At 61.1% G+C, this 18,055-nt stretch overlaps 1 protein-coding gene across 2 annotated transcripts; it reads left to right on the top strand.

The window, feature by feature from the left end:
- Window positions 1-10,313: 10,313 nt before the first annotated feature.
- On the top strand, window positions 10,314-15,834 carry CRABP2 (cellular retinoic acid binding protein 2). 2 transcript variants are annotated; one of them, XM_045784232.2, is made up of 5 exons: window positions 10,314-11,103; window positions 11,413-11,678; window positions 14,524-14,702; window positions 14,844-14,960; window positions 15,390-15,834. In XM_045784232.2, exons 2-5 carry the CDS (start codon window positions 11,609-11,611, stop codon window positions 15,438-15,440), a joined length of 417 nt encoding a protein of 138 aa, XP_045640188.1. In that variant the 5' UTR covers window positions 10,314-11,103; window positions 11,413-11,608; the 3' UTR covers window positions 15,441-15,834. The 2 variants fall into 2 exon arrangements, with proteins under 2 accessions (XP_045640188.1, XP_045640189.1); XM_045784233.2 differs by lacking the exon at window positions 10,314-11,103 and having other exon boundaries at window positions 11,128-11,678.
- The last annotated feature ends 2,221 nt before the right edge of the window (window positions 15,835-18,055 follow it).

Here is an 18,055-nt window from a genome sequence, read left to right as displayed (position 1 = left end):
GGCCCCCTCTACTCAAGTCCCCTTCCTTATCTGCCCCTCTGTCCCCAGGGTCCTGGCCTCCGAGGGTGGCCAGCCCCCTGCACATTGCCGCCTGAATCTCAACCAGCAAGTGTTTTGCCTGAACACCTGTCCGTCCTTCGGATGGAGCGTGCGCACGACAAAACACGCTCTTCCGATGATGCTCTTCACGGCGGAAGGAGGTGCTGTGATTCAGAGACCCCTCCGCAGGTGAGCTCAGGAGGGGGCAAGGCGTGTGAGAGATGAATCCTGCCAGACATCATCTCAGCGGTCTGAGACTTCATTGAACAAAGTGGTTCTCCATGGGGGAAGAGGAGTGGGTGTACAAGTTTCGGGGGTGGCGCTGCCCCCCCCCCAATGGCCACAGCAAACCAGCAAGGAGGAGTCATTTGATTCCCGGTTTAGTAGACGATCACAGCGGACAATAGGAAAGCTCAACCGTGCTGTAATTAGGAACTTGCCTCAAGGCACGGGAGCCCGGGTCCAAGTTTAGCAAGACGAGTACCCACGTACGAAATCCGCAGGTGGTCTGGAGTATCCTTCGTCCACAGCGTGCGGCTCCCAAAGCGCTTCGGTTCACCCCCTGCTGCAGAACAGCCCGTGGCGTGAGAGCCAGTGACCTTGTCCCCACGGTTGGGGTTGGACTCTGCCCCATACTAAATGTGTGGCACTTTCCTTGGGGTGTCAAGCGTTCCAGCCTTTAAACCCTGGGATTCTTTTCTACCCTTGATGTTAACGGCTGTTGTCAGTAACAATGACAACCTTTTTTTGAGGGCCTCCCTGGGTCAGGCACTGTGCTGGGTCCTCCGGGTGCCTTGTGCCGTCCTGGATGAGGTAGGCGCCGGTATTCTCACGTGATGGTTGAAGAAGCCTAGGTTGACAAAAGATAAGAAATCCATCTCGCCCAGGCCCAAGAGCCGGTCTGCAGATGGGAAGCCTCTGCTTCTCCCCACTGCCCTGCTTTACTGTTGGCCCAGCCACGCGGCCTCCGAGGATGTGCCTGCTACATGCCAGGTGTTGAGCTAGACACGAGGGAAGTGGCACGGTCTTGGTCCTCTGGCTGCTTACCATCTGAGAAAGGGACACCAACAAACCGACTTCAGTGTGCTGTGGCAAGTGCTGTCCAGGGCCGTGGCGGACTTTAAATCAGGGGAGCTCTGTGCTCCCACGTGTGCAGTAGGAAGATAATGCTGCATTGGAGCTGAGCCAGGAGGCGATGGGCCGGGAGGCGAGTCCTCTTGGGGTGACTGGGATGCGCACAGGTGGAGGGCTGAATCAGTGAAGTGGGAGGATGCAAATGAGCATCCCTGAGGAGGTAGAATGAACAAGACCTAGAGATCAGGGCGGGAAGATGAAAGACGGCCTCGGTATCTCTGACCTGCGGAGAATAGAGTGGTGTCATTCACCAACAGAGAGAGTGACAGGCAGAAGGGTGGGTTTCCGAGGAAGTCTGCTGGGTGGACTTCGAGCTGCCTGCAGCTTAGCAGATGAGAGACCTGGGGCTGGGGGCTTAAAGACCACAGGGCAGCAGTGGGGGAACCTTGGACGGGGAGGAGGGCTTCCTGTAGGAAGGTGTATACGGGAGAGCACAGGGTCGAGATCAGAGGCTCGGGAACGCCGTTCTTACAGGCCTGGAGGGAGGCCTGACGGAGGCTACCAGGGGGCCACAGGGTGGCCGAAGAGTCTCTCCAGGAGGGCGGGGATAGCAGCCGACAGCACGGAGAGGGCAGGTAAGATGAGAGCCAGGGAAAGGCTCTGGCATTGGTGTGAATTGAGTGCCTTTCATCTGGGCAGTGCCTGTGGTGGGGGCGGGGAGCGTGGCAGGTGCTCGTCCGAGGTGGGCTACAGAATGAATTGGTGGTGGTGTGCACCGCTCTCCGGGGGCTCTGGAGAGGGACTGCTGAGGGCCACGATAGGACCGAGGGGTCTGAAGATGCTGCTGGCAAAGCCATCGACCGCAGGTCCTGGGGAGGCTGCAGTGGGTCCTGAAAGACAGGGAGGTGAGCTTCACCTTGGCCAGCAATAGGGACACTTGTCTTCTGGGCCCAAAAGGAAGGAGGAGAGTGTGGGGCAGGTGGCTATGTTTCTGGGCACCTGGTGACGTGGATTGCTCGTGAAATCGGAGCAGAGTATGAGCCAGAAGCCAGGGGACAGAAGTTGGGAGCAGCCGCGGAGGCGGGAGAACAGGCTGATGGAGGACACAGAAAGGACAGAGGTCCTGACTGAGGTCAGAGCCTGGGTTTGCAGCAGTGCTGCAAGCTGAACGTCAGGTCTTTCCTGGCCCTGTTTGGCAGCCCAAATACAGAAGGGGAGAGTTGACATGGTTGGAGCGAGAGGAGGGTGGGTGCGCTGGAGTCCCTGGACCTGCAGCCCTGAGAGGCTGAGCTGCTGAATGGGGATCGGTGGCCAGCTGCAGGCTTAGAGACCCAGTAAGGGCGAGCGTGAGCTGAATCGACAAGCTCTGTTTCTAAGACCTGGGGGGGGTGGGGGGGTGGGGCTGTGGAGGAGTGGGTGCATCCTGACCTCTCCCAGCCTGGCAGGGCCACTCTTGGGTGCAGACCTGATTTTTGCAGAGTACCTCTTTCATGCGCCTATCCAGGAGAGTTAAATAAATTATTAAATCAAGAAGCAAGAGCACTGGGGCGCCTGAGGGGCTCCGTCGGTGGGGGGTCTGCCTTGGGCTCAGGTCATGATCCTGGGGTCCTGGGATCAAGTCCTGCGTTGGGCCCCTGCTCAGCGGGGAGCCTGCTTCTCCCTCTCCCTCTGCCCCTCCCCCTGCTTGTATGCGTTCTCTCTCTGTCAAATAAATAGATAATCTTAAAAAAAAAAAAAGAACAAGACTACTAATGAAAGGTGCAGTAGTTTTCTTTCAGCCTAATGGTCACTGATTTTGGCTGAAGTCGTGTGCTTGCTTTCCATTCATTTGTTCTGGAAGCAGTTACTGAGAACCAGCCATGGCCAGAGACTGTTGTAGGACCAGCAAAGGCTACATGGGCTTCCTTGCAGGGGGGCTGGTGAGCGCTGCGAAGGGCAATAAGGAGGCAGGCAGATATGTGTGGACACGGGACTGCAGATGGGCTGTTGAGAGATGATCTCTCTGAGGACAGGACGTTTGAGCAGAGGCGTGAACAAAGTGAGGAAACGCGTCACGTAAACATCTGGGGAGGAACATTCCAGAGAAGGCCGGAGGTGCAAGGGCCCTGAGGCAAGCATACACTTGGCGTATTCAGGGGCAGCAAGGCCAGTGTTGCTGGAGCAGCGTGAGCCGAGGGGAAAGGGGTCAGTGAGCAGGGGGATGTAAGCAGAAACTACAGAGCCTTTGGACCGTTGTAAGGCCTCAGCTTCTATCCACACAAAACCGGAGCCACTGCAGGGTTTTGAGCAAAGGAGTGGTTTGAACTGACTTAGGGTGTAAAGGATCCCCCCGCTCTAACCCCCGGGCTGCCGTGAAGGGAGACAGTGGGGACAGAGAGAACCGTGGAGGCTAGCTCTGCCTAGGCGAGAGATGCCAGGAGCCGGGGCAGCAGAGCTGCTAAGTGCCCTAATTAGGGACAGATTAGCTTCCCACACGATGAACTTTGGTGGGGTTGATCCTGACCAAATGTTTATTTTATATTACTTCCTTTCATTTCTTTTCTTAAGTCAGCTCTACATCCAACATGGGGCTCGAACTCACGACCCCAAGATCAAGAGTCACATGCACTTCCGACTGAGCTGGCCAGGCGCCCCCTGAACGAACGTTTAAATCAAGGCTGACATTTCGGCCTTTGAACTCTCATCTGAGCTCTGTACACACGGCCCACCCACCACGGAGCGTTCAGGGAGCGCTCGCACCCTCGGGGGTCAGGACCTAGTGTGGTTGAGGGTGGGGATTGGCTGCAGCCTCTGCGCAGTCAGACTGCGAGATCTCTTCCAGGCTATGATGAAATGGGTAAGGAACATCTAGTGGCGTTGGTGAGCCGGCTTCCCGCCCCCCCCAGGCCCTGGCTGCCTCAGCCCCCCTGTGGAGCCCCTGCTCAGGCCCTGTATCCCCCTGTCTGCCCCCGCCACTTGGCTGGGCTGCCCCCCAGGCTTGCTTGCTTGCTTTAACGTGTGTGCTCTCCAGCCTCGCTCAGGGACGCCACCAACTCTGGGCTTTCTTTGAAAGGGTGTGTGTGAGGCATCGGATTTTGAGAGGTGGGGGTGGGGGGAGAGGAGGGGAGAGAGGAGGTAGTTTTTAAGGATTTGGCATGGAAAGACAAACACCTTAATCGTCGTCCAGGCTCAAGCAGATTCATTCTGAAGTGTGAAAGAGCAAAGCTTTGGAATCAGCCAGACTGGAGACAGCACAGGGGCGGCTCTCACGTAAGGACCCGGCTGAGTCCTGCAGCTCGTGTCCGGCCGGGCCTGCCACCCCGGCCCCTCTGTCACAGCTCCGAGCAGCGCCAGGAGCCCGGTTGCTCAGTCAGGGCAGCTATTCCAAAGGAAGGGTCGGTTCTCCCCTCAGGAATCCTGCTCGGTCGCTTCTTTGGAAAGAGTCCATGAGACGGATCCAACCATAACCAAAGAGGAAGAAGGGGGACTGCCCCTGCCCTGGGAGCCTGGGAGGGAGATGGAGCCCACACCCCGGACCCGGAGGGAGGCAGGGGCAGATAATCCAGCCTGGCAGCTCGAGGCGGGGGCTGGGGCTCTGGGCTGGGCTGGGAGAGTGGGTAGATCTGGGAAGCTTTCCTGAAGGGTGAGCGGGTGGAGCCGCAGAAGGAGCAAAGGGGCCTTTGGAGAAAGGGCCGAGTGTACTGGCGGCTTCCTCCTAGGCTGGGACTGCCCCCCACCATGCACGCCCTCCAACCAAGGCACAGAGCGACTCCTGCCAGCTCTGGCATTGGTTCCCTGGGGCTCCTGGAGGCCTAGCCCCAGCGGTCTGGGAGATCTAGACGGGGATTTGGCCCACAGTAACGAGAGAGACCCACAGCAGCGAGAAAGGCCTGCGAGTGTCCAGGACCCAGGCTGGCTCCATCTCTGGGCCAGGTCCTACGAGCTCAGCAGGAAGACAGGCCCACCAAAAGTCCAGGTCATCTGGAGCCCTGGAATCCTGAGGCTGACCGTCCCAGAGCTCTGGGGTTTAGGAGGCGGGAGACTACAAAATCCAGGAGACGCTGGCTGGCTCCTTTGATCCCCCAGGGACGTGTCCCTGCGGATCCCCAAGTGCCAAAACTCCCCCTTGGATGTCTTCCCCAGGTTGGTGGAGGAGACACAGGCAGGGGAGGTGGGGCTTTGTCAGGGCAGCCTGGCCAAAATTCTCAGGTGCTAGCCCGGTGCCCCCTGGGAATCCGGGCAGGCCGGGGCCCCTGGTGGACGAGGTGGGACAGGGGGTAATAGGCAGGGGGAGGCCGGAGACTGCTCAGTCTCTCTTTGACAGCTAACATTTTCCAGAGCCGGCGCCTGAAGGAGAAAGGAAATCAGAGCTTCCCACCTCGCACATCTTTTTCCCATTTTGTTCATGCTGCCCAGGGAAAGCCATTAGGGCTAGGTCAGTCTGGGGCCTCCCCCACTGCCCATCTCTCTAGCCAGCTCTGAGGAGGGGCAGGGGTGGAGGGGAGGGTCACTGGAAGGACAAGGCTCTAGCCTGCGAAGGGGGCCGACTCTGAACTCTTTTTTTTTTTTAAAGATTTTTTATTTATTTATTTGACAGAGAGAGACAGCGAGAGAGGGAACACAAGCAGGGGGAGTGGGAGAGGGAGAAGCGGGCTTCCTGCCAAGCAGGGAGCCCGATGTGGGGCTCGATCCCAGGACCCTGGGATCATGACCTGAGCCGAAGGCAGAGGCTTAATGGCTGAGCCACCCAGGCGCCCCAACGACTCTGAACTCTTGTATCCATTAATTGCCTGCCCACTCAAGATGGGGGCGTGGGGGCAGAGACCCCAAGCCCAGGCTTCTGGGGCCCTCACTCACGCTGCTCAGATCCCCCGCACCTGCACCTCTGGCTCTGTCTCTAGGGAGTCTGGCCCACTGGCCTTGAGGACCTGGGAGCCTGGGCCTGGTCTGCAGCAGGAAGTGCCCTGCCGGTGGGGGAGCTGGCCTCCTCCCTGGAGCCAGGCGGGGGCCCAGACTGCTGGGTATCCTGGTCTGGAGGCCAGCTGCCCTGGGAGCACGGAGGAGCCTGGAGGAGGACTCCTCCCTAAACGGACTGACCTCCTTCCTAAGGCTGAGCCATTGGCTCCTGTTACCCTGCCCTGCTCCCAGGGACAGTGAGGCCGATGCCCTCATTCTAGGCTTATCCAGTACCTCAACCCCCCCGCCCCCCCTTCTCTGGGAACCTTGGCCTTCTCCCCTCCCCCCTGCCCCTTTTCCTCTTCAATCCCGGAGTCTGCTGCTCTGGCCTGGTGCCCACCCTCTGCACTTCAGGCTGGAGAGGGAACAGAGCACCCAGCCAGTCTGCAGCCCTGCTGATTTCTTTCTTCTGCCAGAAACTCCAGATCATCTCTATGGGGACAGGGATTCCCTGGACCCCCGGCTGGCTCTTCTTCAATTTTCCATCCTCAGCGAGGGGGAGAGGAGGCCTCTGGGGGATGGCTTGGGCTCCCCAGAACAGGTCCTGGGCTAGGTTGCAGGCTGTCCCTCTTTGCCCAGGCTGGCCACGTCCCCAGGTACCCTGCAAACCCAGGTGTTCAGCCTGCTGAACTTGTCACGGCTCGGCCTTCCCTTTCCTGCCCTGGGCTGTCAGGGGTTAAGGGACCAGTGCAGGGCAAGGGGTGGGAGTGGCAGGGGGGTCTGGCCCTCCTCACAGGCTCATAAAAGCCGAGAGGAGTTTAACTGCAGGTCACCGGGCTGCCTGACTTCTCCATCCAGCAATGCTGCCCTGGGAGAGGGTGGGGGGCGGGGGGGGTCCTTCAGGAGAGGAAATGGGGGCCGCAGCTGGCCAGGATCAGGGCCAGGCCCCTCTGGTGTCTGATGCTGGCAGTTGCCATCAACAGTGCCCAGTGCCGGCCACACTGGATCCCCACCTCCGCCTTGGAGGTTCTCTAAAAAGCAGGAGGACTCCAGAGTAGGGGGAGCGGGACGTTGGTGCCTGTCCCTGCAGCAAGCTAGGGGAACGGGCGGCAGTGGCATGAGTGGGGAAAGAGGGGATGCCCTCCACCAGACCAGCAGGAAGCAGTAGTCTGGGGGACAAAGAAACAAGCACCCCCGGATCAGAGAGCAAGAGCCGTGCGCCTGCTCCCCATGGGCAGGGTCTCCAGGTTCTCTCTGTGCTGCCCCCTGAAGAGGCCAGCAGAGCCAGGGGCCTCTCTCAGGGGACAAGACTCAGTCTGGACACGTCCTCGGCCAGGGCATCCCCACCTCCTCCCTCCTGCCTGCCCAGCTCAGCGCGCCCGGCCCAGCCCCGAGGAGAGCGTTGGCAGCTGGGAACCAGACAGCAGAGCCAAAAACAACAGAGGAGCTGCCTGGCTGCCTCACAGACCCTCGCCTGCTTTGTGATTTCCCCGGAGCCGGCAGCCCTCCTCCCACCCGAGGTTCCGACCCTGCCCAGCCACACCTGCCTCCTTCACCAGGGCCTGGGGTGGCCCTGGAGGTCCCTGACATCCCCTCCTTTCGAGTCCAGCTGCCCCTTTCTTTGGGTCACTCAGGATTCTCTGCCCACACCTTCCCTGGCTTGAGGGGACTCTGGCTGCTTTCCAGGTCTCTGACCCTGTCTCCCAGCTGGCGGGAAGCCCTAGTCCCTGCTGTAACAGCCATCTGATGTGGGGAGAACCGGGGCCAGGCCTTCCCAGCTGTGAAAAGTGCTGGGTCCCTGAGCCCAGGCAGACAGACAAGAATGGAACAGTCCCCTCTGTACTGAGGGTCAGACCAGACCAGGAGGCAGGATGCTTGAGTTGACACTGCGCCACACAGACTTCTGAGAGCGTGGGGACGAGGGGACACCACTGTCCTGCCCCCGCCACTCCCAGCTCCTTTTTTCTGCTCTCGGACACCCCCCCCATCCCGCAGAACTTCTGCCTGGTCCGCTGCCCTCCGCTGAGGGGCAGAGACCCAGTGTCCAGCCTGACCTGGGTTTAATTTCTCCAGGACTCCCAGCCAACAAACTCTGTGACCCGGCAGACGCAATAACACTGCTCAGGGTGAGGCTCTTCTCCAAGTGCTGAACTTGGCCGGGAATCTCCTTGTCCCGGGGAGGGGGAGGGGGAGGGTTCATGACTCTGCCCCTCTCTTCATCCCCAGCTGGGCAGGTGGTCCCTCCTGCCCCATCCTCAAGGGAGTGGCAGAGAGGTAGGGGCAGCTTCTCTCCCCCAGCCCCCCCCCCTCCATCGTGCATCCATCCACGTGCACTCATGCGCGCGCTCCTCCCCCCAGCCAGAAGGGGGCGCACCTCTGTTCCTTCTGCTGCTAAAGCCAGACACTTTCCTCTTAGCCTCACTGCCATAGGAACAAAGCCCCAGAAGGTTCCTTGCCTAGCTCTCAGGACTGTTTCCTCCCTACCCCCACTCTGCCTCTGCTGCCCCAGCTTTTCTCACCAACTCTGCACCCTTCCCCAGTCTCCAAATTCCTGGGGGAGCCCCCGACAGGGATATGACCAAGGTTCCTAGAAAGGGAGAATGGGTTGCCCCGGGGCTGACCTGTGTCAGCTTTGGTCTTAATGAAAAGGCCAGCGACACTAGGAAATTCCTTCTCATTGATCCTGGCGGGAAATTAAAGCCAGTTGTTTGTGACCAAGTGAGTGACAGACAGGGGCTAAGCTCCTCCCCATCGCCTGGCTCCAGGCCTGGTCCCTGCCCCTAGGCTCCCCCATCCTCCACTGTTAGCCCCCTTTCCCATCCCCCAATCCTCTTGTCCCACCCACAGTGTCCCCCAACCCCCTTCCCTGCATCTTTCCTAAGCCCCCTCCACTTGCCCGCCCGCGTGCTCCTGTGGCAGACAGGGCTGGAGACCTGCTTCCCGGCACCCTACTCCAGACCCTCTACCCACCTCGCTTAGCCAGGGCTGGGGTGCAGGGGCTGGAGCTCAGGCCCAGAGCTGCCAAACCACAAACACTCACATCTGGAAAAAATTCCCCTCCCAGCCCGACTTCCCTTTGTCTTACTTCTGTCTCTTTGGAACTTCTGGCCGCCAGGCCAGTGGGGGGAGTGAGGAAGTGAAGGGAGGGGAGTGGGCCCAGGCCTCCCTGCCCCCACCCCAGGGAGCCCCCCTTTCAGCCTCCCCAGGATCCTCAGCCAGACCACATCCCCCCTCTGCTCTTGTAGGTCTGGCCTCCTGATGACTGTCTTTTGGGTGAGGTTTTAACACCCTGAGTCACCATGCTTGTGGGGAGAGGGCCTGTGCTGGCCCTTCTCTTCTGCAGTAGGAAAGATACCCACTGAGCAGGGGACTGGACCCTTCTGGCTGGGGGCTCAAGAGGGCTGGTGTGGAGAGGAGGTGGGCAGATTGATGCTGGTGGAAGAGGTGGGGAGCAGTGAGGGGGGAAGGAGGGGTGCGGGAGTTCCTGCCATGTTCCCTCCCCCAAGCCTCTCCTCATCCCTTTGGCCAGGAGCCTGATTTCACTGTCAGAACCTAATCCCCCTCCCTTTACCTACAGCAGCGAGAGAGCCGGTGGGGGAGGAACACAGGCCAGCTGCAACCCCAGGCCCTAAGCACCCCCAGGGGCCACCCCCTTCCCTCCACCACCTCTGCTTTTGTCCTTCAAAGAGCTCCGACCTGCTGCCCTCCTATTTCCAGAAGCCCAGGCCACCCCCACCCCCAGATAAGCCCTCCCACACAAACCCTGAACCCTAAAGCCAGGCGGAAGCATCCAGCTCCCTTCTGCAAACCTGACAGTGGATCGGCTTCCCCTGCGGGGGCCGTTGAGTCCCTTCTATCATAGACCCTCCATCCGTCCTGCCCACAGGCACCCTAGCTGCTTTACTCTTTCAGAAACACATGCATTATGCAGATTTCCCTCTTTACAGCGCAGAGGCTCCAGCCTTCTCCAGTCCTTGGTGAAGCCTCCAGCCCCTCTGCTTTGGCTCTATTCCTCCGACGCCTCCCCAGCCAAGGCCCCCAACCCGGTAGAGCGTTCCAGGGCTCTAACGACAAGGGTTCAGGATCTCAGTGAGCCTGTCCTCTGCTCCACCCACGGCCACGCTGGCAGGGAGGGGCCAGCGCTGGGACCAGATGGGTTTTTCCTCCTCGCCTCGCCAAGGAGTTGGGAGCGCACTCCTGGGCCGGTAGCTGGGGTGGGGTGCGGTGCGGGCAGCGGGGCCACGTGCACGCCTGCGCCGAGGGCAGCTGGGCTGCAGCATCCCTGTACGCGGACCGGCCCGTCCGCCTCCGCCGCTCTGCGGTTTGCGGCCTCGGATCTCCCCGCCACTCTCCGGGGCTCCCCACTTGACCTGCATCGTTTCAGGCTCCCAGCCCTCCCCACAGGGGTCTCGGCGGGGAGCTGGGCCCTGCCGCCTCCTTTGATGTCCCGCTTCGGAGCCGCCGGCGGAGGGGCGGCCGCTCCTAAGGCCCCTTGGATGGCGCGGGATGGTGACACCTGAGACCCCGCTCCACCCCTTCCCGGGGCACCCAGACTCCCTCCAACCTGGGTGGCAGCGCGGCGCGCCGGGACTCCACGCCTCCGTCCCGCCTCCCCTCCCTGCCGCCTGCTGCGATCCCCTGGGGGCTCGGGGAGCCAGGCGACAGAGAAAGCGCCTTAATAAAGAGCTCGTGTCAAGTGATTGGCTGTGACCTCTGCCCTCCCCAGCCTTGTGCCCGGGGCTCCTGCTTAACCCTTCGATGCCCGCCCAACTCCTTAAGAGGAAAGAGTCTCCCCGCGCCAACTTCCTGAGTCCCCCGGCGCTGCGGCAGCCCTGAACCCCCGGGAGGCCGGCGCGGGCCGGGGGCCGCTCCCTCCCACCCCCTCGAGCCGTTCCAGCAGGGGGCGCCGTTGCCCCACTCGGGTGCCAGGCCCAGCCGATCCTGGCCTCCCCGGCCGCTCTCTGAGCTCGGGGCGGTCACACGGGACCCGGTTCAGGCCTCGGTGGAGCCGAGCCCGGCCGCCAACCTCTTCCCCAGCGCCGGCTCGGAGCGGGGTGCGGCCGCTGGTAGTGTCGCCGGGTGTCCGGCTCCAAGGAGTCGAGAGCACCGAGTCAGGTTGGGGAGGGGCGGGGACCAAGCCAGCCGTGACCGTGGGGCGTGAGACCTGAGGCTCTGCGCCCCGGGCCCGGCGCCCCCTCCTCTCGGCAGAGAGCCCAAGGCGAGCGCTCGCCCCGGGTCGCCTCTCCAGCCACCCCTCGCGCGGGGCCAGCTGCCTCGGCCCCGGCGAGACCCGGACCCGCCCACGGGGGGCCAGATCCAGAGGCCGGGAAGCCGGGGCTCAGGGCCCCCCAGGTGGAGTGGGGGCGGGGCGGGAGGCGGGGCCACCTCTCTCTCTCTTTCTCTCTCCCTCTCTCCCTCTCTCAGGCAGGGGCGGGCCGGCTCAGGGTATAAAAGCTGCCCGCGCGGGAGCCCAAGCCAGCTCTGGGGTTGTCCTAGGACGTGTCCTGTCCTGAGTTCCACCACCAGGCGAAGGCGACGGCGACATCTCTTTTGACTAAAAGACTCAGCGTCCAGTGCTCCAACCAAAGCATCTAAGGGGACCGCCACTCGCGCTTCCATCATGCCCAACTTCTCCGGCAACTGGAAGATCATCCGATCGGAAAACTTCGAGGATTTGCTCAAAGTGCTGGGTAAGGAGATTTTCGAGCTCCCGGGGAGCGGAGGGCGGCGCCGGAGTCCTCGGAGGTGCACGAGAAAGGAAGGAGGATCAAAGCGCGGGAGGCTGGGTGTCTGCATCCCCAAGAAAAGGGGCCGAACGCCTGGGTTGGGGGGCTTGGGGCCGGGACATTTAGATACTTTCGTGGGCGGGGTGCCCCCCCCCCAAGGCCAGCTCCTGCAGTGACCAGCCTGTGAATCAAGTAGAAACCAGAAACAGGAGGTCGGTATCCCCGGGGGTGAGGCCGGGGAGCTCTGGGCAGTTCAGAAGCTGCAAACCCTGCACCCAGGCTGGGGGCCTGGGTCCTTATTCAGCCGAGCCCCTCGGAGCCCGTTCAGCCTCTTAGCCTCCACCCCCGCGGCCCGAGCCCAGGCCCAGAGCAGGTTCCTGATCCCTCTGCGTGGCGCTCCACCCGCCAGGTGATCGGCCACCGCGGCTCCCACGGTTGCCCCTTCCCTCCCCCTGCAGCACTTTCCGCGCTGTGCCCAAACCCTCCATCTGTGACACAAATATTTCCTACAGCGGGCAGCTCCAGAGTCCTCAGTCGCTGTGGATAATTATCACTTTCTTAGATTTCAACAAATGGCTTTGTGTGAAACCCCAACCCCCCATTTCCGAAAATCCCAGTTCTCATCTTCCTCCCTCCCCGGAGACCTGGGGCAGTCCAGCTGGGTGTGTTGGTTGCAGGTGGGGGAAGTTAAACCGACTCGGCCTCTTCCAACTCTGTGTGCCCTCTGGCGTGTGGGGAGGGGCAGAGAGCGGGACTGCTGGGAGGGGCTCTGGGAAGAGAGGGAGGTAAGTTAAGGACCTCCGCAATTGGGAAGCCCCCCCCCCCAGCCCTGCAGACTGAGGGTAAGCATGCCCTGGATCTCTGGACTGAACGCGGTGGGGGATGGGGCAGGCACACCTTGTGCAGGGCGGAGTGCAGGAGTGCGTCTGGACCCAGGAACGGTCTGGAAATGCTGTCTTTCCATCATTCCTTGCCATTAGTTCTTGCGTCTAACTGCAAGACTTCTTTAAGCCCTGTTTTTCCCGCTCTTCCCTTGCTGCAATTACACACCAAAACGTTTTCCCTTCAGAAAGCCTAGATGCCATTCCCTCCCCACCTCTGGATTCCGGCCCCTCTCCCCAGCAGATGAAGCAGGAGGTGGTCGGGCGCAGCCACAGGCCCAGCTGGAGAATAAGGGCCAAAGCCCAACCCTGTTGTCTGTCTTTGGTCTGTTTGTCCTCCCTGCGGGGTCTTGCAGAGCCACGTGCCCTCCTCAGGCCCTGCTGGGGGCAGATTGGAAACAGACCCAGCAGACAAACAGCCCTGGCTGGAGTGGCGTCTCCTCGGAGCGCAGCCCTGCCTCTGCGGGAACCTCAGCCCCTCCTGGCCCCCTGTGCCCAGTCGAGTACCCCTCTCCTGGTGACGAATGCTCAGGTGTTTGGGAAATAGCTCCCACCCACTGCTGTAGGCAGTGCGTGTGAGCAGTTTCTGCTCCTGTAACAGGGAAGGTGAAAGTTGGACAGTGTTCGGTGGACTTCTAGGTGAAGATGGGGTGGGCGTGTCCCCTCTGCCGAGGCCACTGGATCTGAGAACCTCTCTCAGGACCCAGGAGATCAACAGCCCAGAAGGGGGTTCCTGGGGCTTCTGGGGGAGTCCTCCTGCTCTCCCACTCCTTTCTTTCTGGAACAAAGTGGGTCTGCTTTAGTGCCAAGGGAAAAGAGGATTTGTTTCTCTAGGAGCCCAGGTCTGAGGAGGGCCAGGGAGTCCCCTTGCCTGACACAACCCTGCTTGGCCCCCTCATTCCCACCCATTGCTTCCCCAAACATCTCTGCTCCAGTTCAGGGGGGGCACCAGGCAGGTGAAGTGGGGTGGTGATGCTTAGGTCAGGCTGGGGCCAGAAAGTCCTTCCTGCCTGCTTGTCTTCCTGCTCTCCTGGCTTCCCCAGCCTTCCTCATGACTGGGGAGCAACGAGGAGGGGCCCAGTTTGGAGAAGGATATGGGGGACAGGCTGAGGGACTTTGAATCCACAGAGGCTGAAGAAGAACTGATCGCCTGAGGTCAGGGTGATTCTAGAGTAGGGAACATACTGGGGAGGGGGCAGGGTCCCTGTCTGTCTCTTGAGGGGAGAAGGGCACTGGAGCCTGCCAGGAGGCTGAGCAAGCAAGGGGCTGATGCAGGGAACTCTGTCTGAGCCTCAGCTCTGGCCTTTTCTCTGGTTTCCTTTTCCCAGTAAAAATAACAGCAGCAATAAGAAGAGGCGTGCCCAGCGCTGTGTTTCTGGGTCCCACGAGTGCCACCCATTTGCCCGGGGTCACCCGGCCTGCAAGGGAGGCCGGACCTCAGGGTCCGGTGGATCTCCCTGCAGGGCCTGTGGCTTCCCTGCGCTGGGGCCACTCTGTAGGGGGGACAGGCGCTCCAGCTTCACTTGCGGAGAGCGACAGGGATGGGGTGAAGGAAGGCCCACCTAGCACCAGACAGGGAAGGTGCATAGGGCAGAAAGGAAAGCGGGGCCCTACTTCCCGGACAGGAGCGGCGAGGCCTGGCTGGGGAGGGTCTGGCCTGCACTCGTCCCTGTGAAGACACAGTGACTCTGATGGGTCCACCCCCACAGAGGCTCACAAGCAGGGTGGACAAAGGGTGAGGTGAATGGGGCCAAGGTGAGGATGCCCGCTGGGTGAGGGGGATGGGGAGAGGCTGCCCCCGAGAACGCTGGGGTCCAGGCCTACTGATCAGCAAGGTGGGGCCGCTGGGGGCCGCCACTCTGCCCAAGCGGTGCTGTGGGGAGGGGTGAGGCAGGGGCCCGGGGCGAGCCTCCCTCCTCTGCGTGCAGGGGTGAATGTGATGCTGAGGAAGATCGCCGTGGCTGCAGCGTCCAAGCCGGCGGTGGAGATCAAACAGGAGGGAGACACTTTCTACATCAAGACGTCCACCACGGTGCGCACCACAGAAATCCACTTCAAGATCGGGGAAGAGTTCGAGGAGCAGACTGTGGACGGGAGGCCTTGTAAGGTGAGTCCCTCGGGGTCACAGTGCCACGGGGCCACCCAACGTGCCATTTTCCAGTCTTTTCCTGGATTCTCAGCCCCACTCCCAGTGGAGAACGTCCCTCTCGCGGCTGCGGGCCCTGCTCACGCGACCTCTCTCTTGCAGAGCCTGGTGAAATGGGAGAGCGAGAACAAAATGGTCTGCGAGCAGAGGCTCCTGAAGGGAGAGGGCCCCAAGACCTCCTGGACCAGGGAGCTGACCAACGACGGGGAGCTGGTCCTGGTAAGGCGTGCCTCCTGCCAGCCCAGCGCCAGCCCAGGGCCACGTTCGGGGGGTTTCTGGGACGCTCCAGGGCACAGGAGGTCAAGACCAACTGCACCGGTCGCCCCTCTCCCGAGGGGGCTGCTGGGCTGGACGAAGCTGTCCCTATCCCACACGGTGCCACTCTGTGACCAGGAGACGGTCTTCGGCGTGGAGTGGACGGGCACTGAGGGGCCTGGCAGTTCTCTGGGTGATGATAGTCCTGGCCTGGGGAGGAGGGTAGAGGACAGATCCCTGGGGCTCTATTGCTATCCTCCCTCCCATGACACCAGGGCCTGTGGGGACCAGCTCCTGCTGCCAGTCCTGAACCTAGAAGGAGGTTTGGTCTCCCAGGCCACAGGACCACGGGCCTTCCAGGTTAACGATGACTTCTGACTTGTGTCCTTCCAGACCATGACGGCGGATGATATCGTGTGCACCAGGGTCTATGTCCGAGAGTGAGCGGCTGTGGGTCCAAGAGCTGCCAGAGCCCCCCAGCCCACACTCCCATGCTCCCTGCCCTCCCCCCTTCCTTCTAGGCTAGCTCTCCCCTCACCCCCCTCACTCCTGGGGATGCTGGGATGCCTCCAGCTTGGCTCTGCTTTGGGGGCCCCTCCTCCACCCCTCCCCCAACAAAGAGGGACGGATGGCAAAAGCCCAGATCACCTGTTCCCGAATCACTCCCCCTCCCCAGCCAGCAGTCCCGAACCAGCCCAGAGCACAGCCTCTCTTTCTGCGAAGGGACCTAAGGGCCCCAGTGGGAGAGATGGCCCTCTGGCTTCTGCTCTTTGTCCCTGTAGCCTACACAGTGTAGAATATTTATTGGTTAATTTTATTAAAATGTTTTAAAAAAATACAACCTGTCTCTGGCTCCTTGGGAAGGGGACAGGTGAGTCACCTGAGTTCCACTTTGCCCCTGAAGTGCAGTGTGGGAAACAAGGGTATCCGCAGCAGGGGGAGTTGGGCCGCAGGGAGGGAGGGGCTTCCCCTCACCTCACCACCCCCCTGCGGCCTCCTGTGCCACCCTGGCTTCCAAGGCTGTAGTCCTGGACCTCGGCAGGGACGCGGGGCACCGGGGAACTGATTCCCACCTTCTCCCACACCTCCCTCCAGTTGTTCCTTCTCTCCTCTAACTCCAATCTGTGGGCAACCCCAGGCCTGGCCTTGGCCTCCCACAGGGTTCCAGATGAGCTCACTGATGCCCACGGGCTGGCCTTGCTCCCTGATAAGAGTCTCCTGATGAGGGGCGCCTGGGTGGCGCAGTCATTATGCGTCTGCCTTCGGCTCAGGACGTGATCCCAGCGTTCTGGGATCAAGCCCCACATCAGGCTTCTCAGCTAGGAGCCTGCTTCTTCCTCTCCCACTCCCCCTGCTTGTGTTCCCTCTCTCGTTGGCTGTCTCTGTCAAATAAATAAATAAAATCTTAAAAAAAAAAAAAATGTCTCCTGATGAGACGTCCTGCCCGTCCTCCAGTTCTGAGATGGGAGTATCTCGGCCTTGAGACCCACACAGCCCTTCTGCCGGCTCTCCCACCTTCCATGCCTCCACATTCAGGTCAAGGCTACACTGCGTCTTCCCAAGCTCCCTGGCCATCTCCCCAGTGCCGGTCCTCCTCCCGCAGGCTGACGCCCTCGACCGGGCCTTCTCCCGGCCCACTTGGTCTCATGCCGTAGCGCCTTCTAACTGGCCCGCCTGGTCTGCTCTTCTGTCTTCATGGCTTTGTGGGGACGAGTGAGCACCGTGTCGGGAGAGAGTTTCCTGTCCTGGTTCTATCACCTGCTTGTGACCTCAGACAAGCTAATCGGTTTCTCCGAGCCTTTGTTCTGTAACCGAATGGCCTGTGTGCTGGGGGCTGTCCGTGGGGGCCAGCCAGAGCCAGCCAAGGTGGCTAGCGGCTTCCCTGGCCCCCCATCCTGCTCATCTCCGTTTCCTTTGTGCGGGGGCCACATTCAACCCTGTCAAATAGAACTCTTCCCTACATCATGGGAAACTGACTTCAGATGCTCCAAGCTTACGTGCTTATACCTTGGGGTTCCCCCCAAAAGAAAGACTCTCCTAGGGTCCGTATCTTCATGCCAGAAGGGGTTTGGTTCTGCAGGATTGCGTGGCTGTCCTTTGGCCCACTTGCTGGTGGCAGGGCAAGGGGCCCAGCAACTGGCCGGCCAGCTCGTGGCTGAGGAACAGCTGCAGCACTGACAGCCCACCAGAGCCCCAGGGCTTGGGAAGGAGCGTGTTCCTGTGGGAAGGGCTGCTGTCCGCGATTTCTCGTCTATAATACAGCGACTGCAGAACGTCCAGCTTGCAAAGGCTTCGTAGTCGTTAAATACATCTCAGTAAGTACACAGCCCTTAGCAACTGCCAGCCCCCACAAGCGAAGGCCCTACCTCTCTGACCCACCCTCCAAAATGCTGCCAGGGGGCAGGAGGGGGGGTCCTTCAAAACAAAACGGTATCATGTCAGTGCCCTGTTCAGAAACAATAAACCAAAACTCGCCTTAGCCACAGCCCCTCTGTGCAGAATACAACGCAGACTGGTATCAGTGGCCGTTCCAGACGCGGCCCCTAGCCCTTCCCGTGTGGCTCCTCCCCTGCGCTTGCCTCCCACTCGCCCATGGGCACCCAGCGCTGCTCCAGAGCTTGGCTTCTCACCTAGCCCGAAGCGGCCTCTCCCGCCAGCGGTGCTGACAGCCAGTGGTCACGCTTCCCGGCCTGTGTGTGGCAGGTGAGCCTCTCCCTGCGAGACCAGGGTGCCCTGGGGCCAGTGAGTCCTGCTCCTGCCCCAGGAGAGGCCACTTGCTGCAGCGGAGGGCAGAGGGGTCGGGGCCAAGGAGTGGGGGCGACGGGCAAGCTGGTCCCCTCTCTGAATGTGGGGCGGGGTAGATGGTTTCCTGAGAGTCTCCTGGGAGCTGGGCACCGTGCTGGGTGCTGGGAACGCAGAAATGTATCCCACGGACAAGATCCCTGTCCTCCTGGGGCCTGCGGGAGGGCACAGCCCTTTAGTGGGAAGAGATGATGAAACCATAAATGCACCCCTCAATTCCCGAGTACACCCCGTGCAGGAATGAGGGAAAGGAGGCA

Source organism: Ursus americanus, chromosome 2 (genome assembly GCF_024610735.1).
Source record: "Ursus americanus isolate L20-20 chromosome 2, mUrsAme1.1.p, whole genome shotgun sequence".
Classification (NCBI taxonomy): Eukaryota; Metazoa; Chordata; class Mammalia; order Carnivora; family Ursidae; genus Ursus; species Ursus americanus.
Note: the sequence above shows the minus strand (reverse complement) of the source record. Positions and strands in the feature narration are given on the sequence as shown.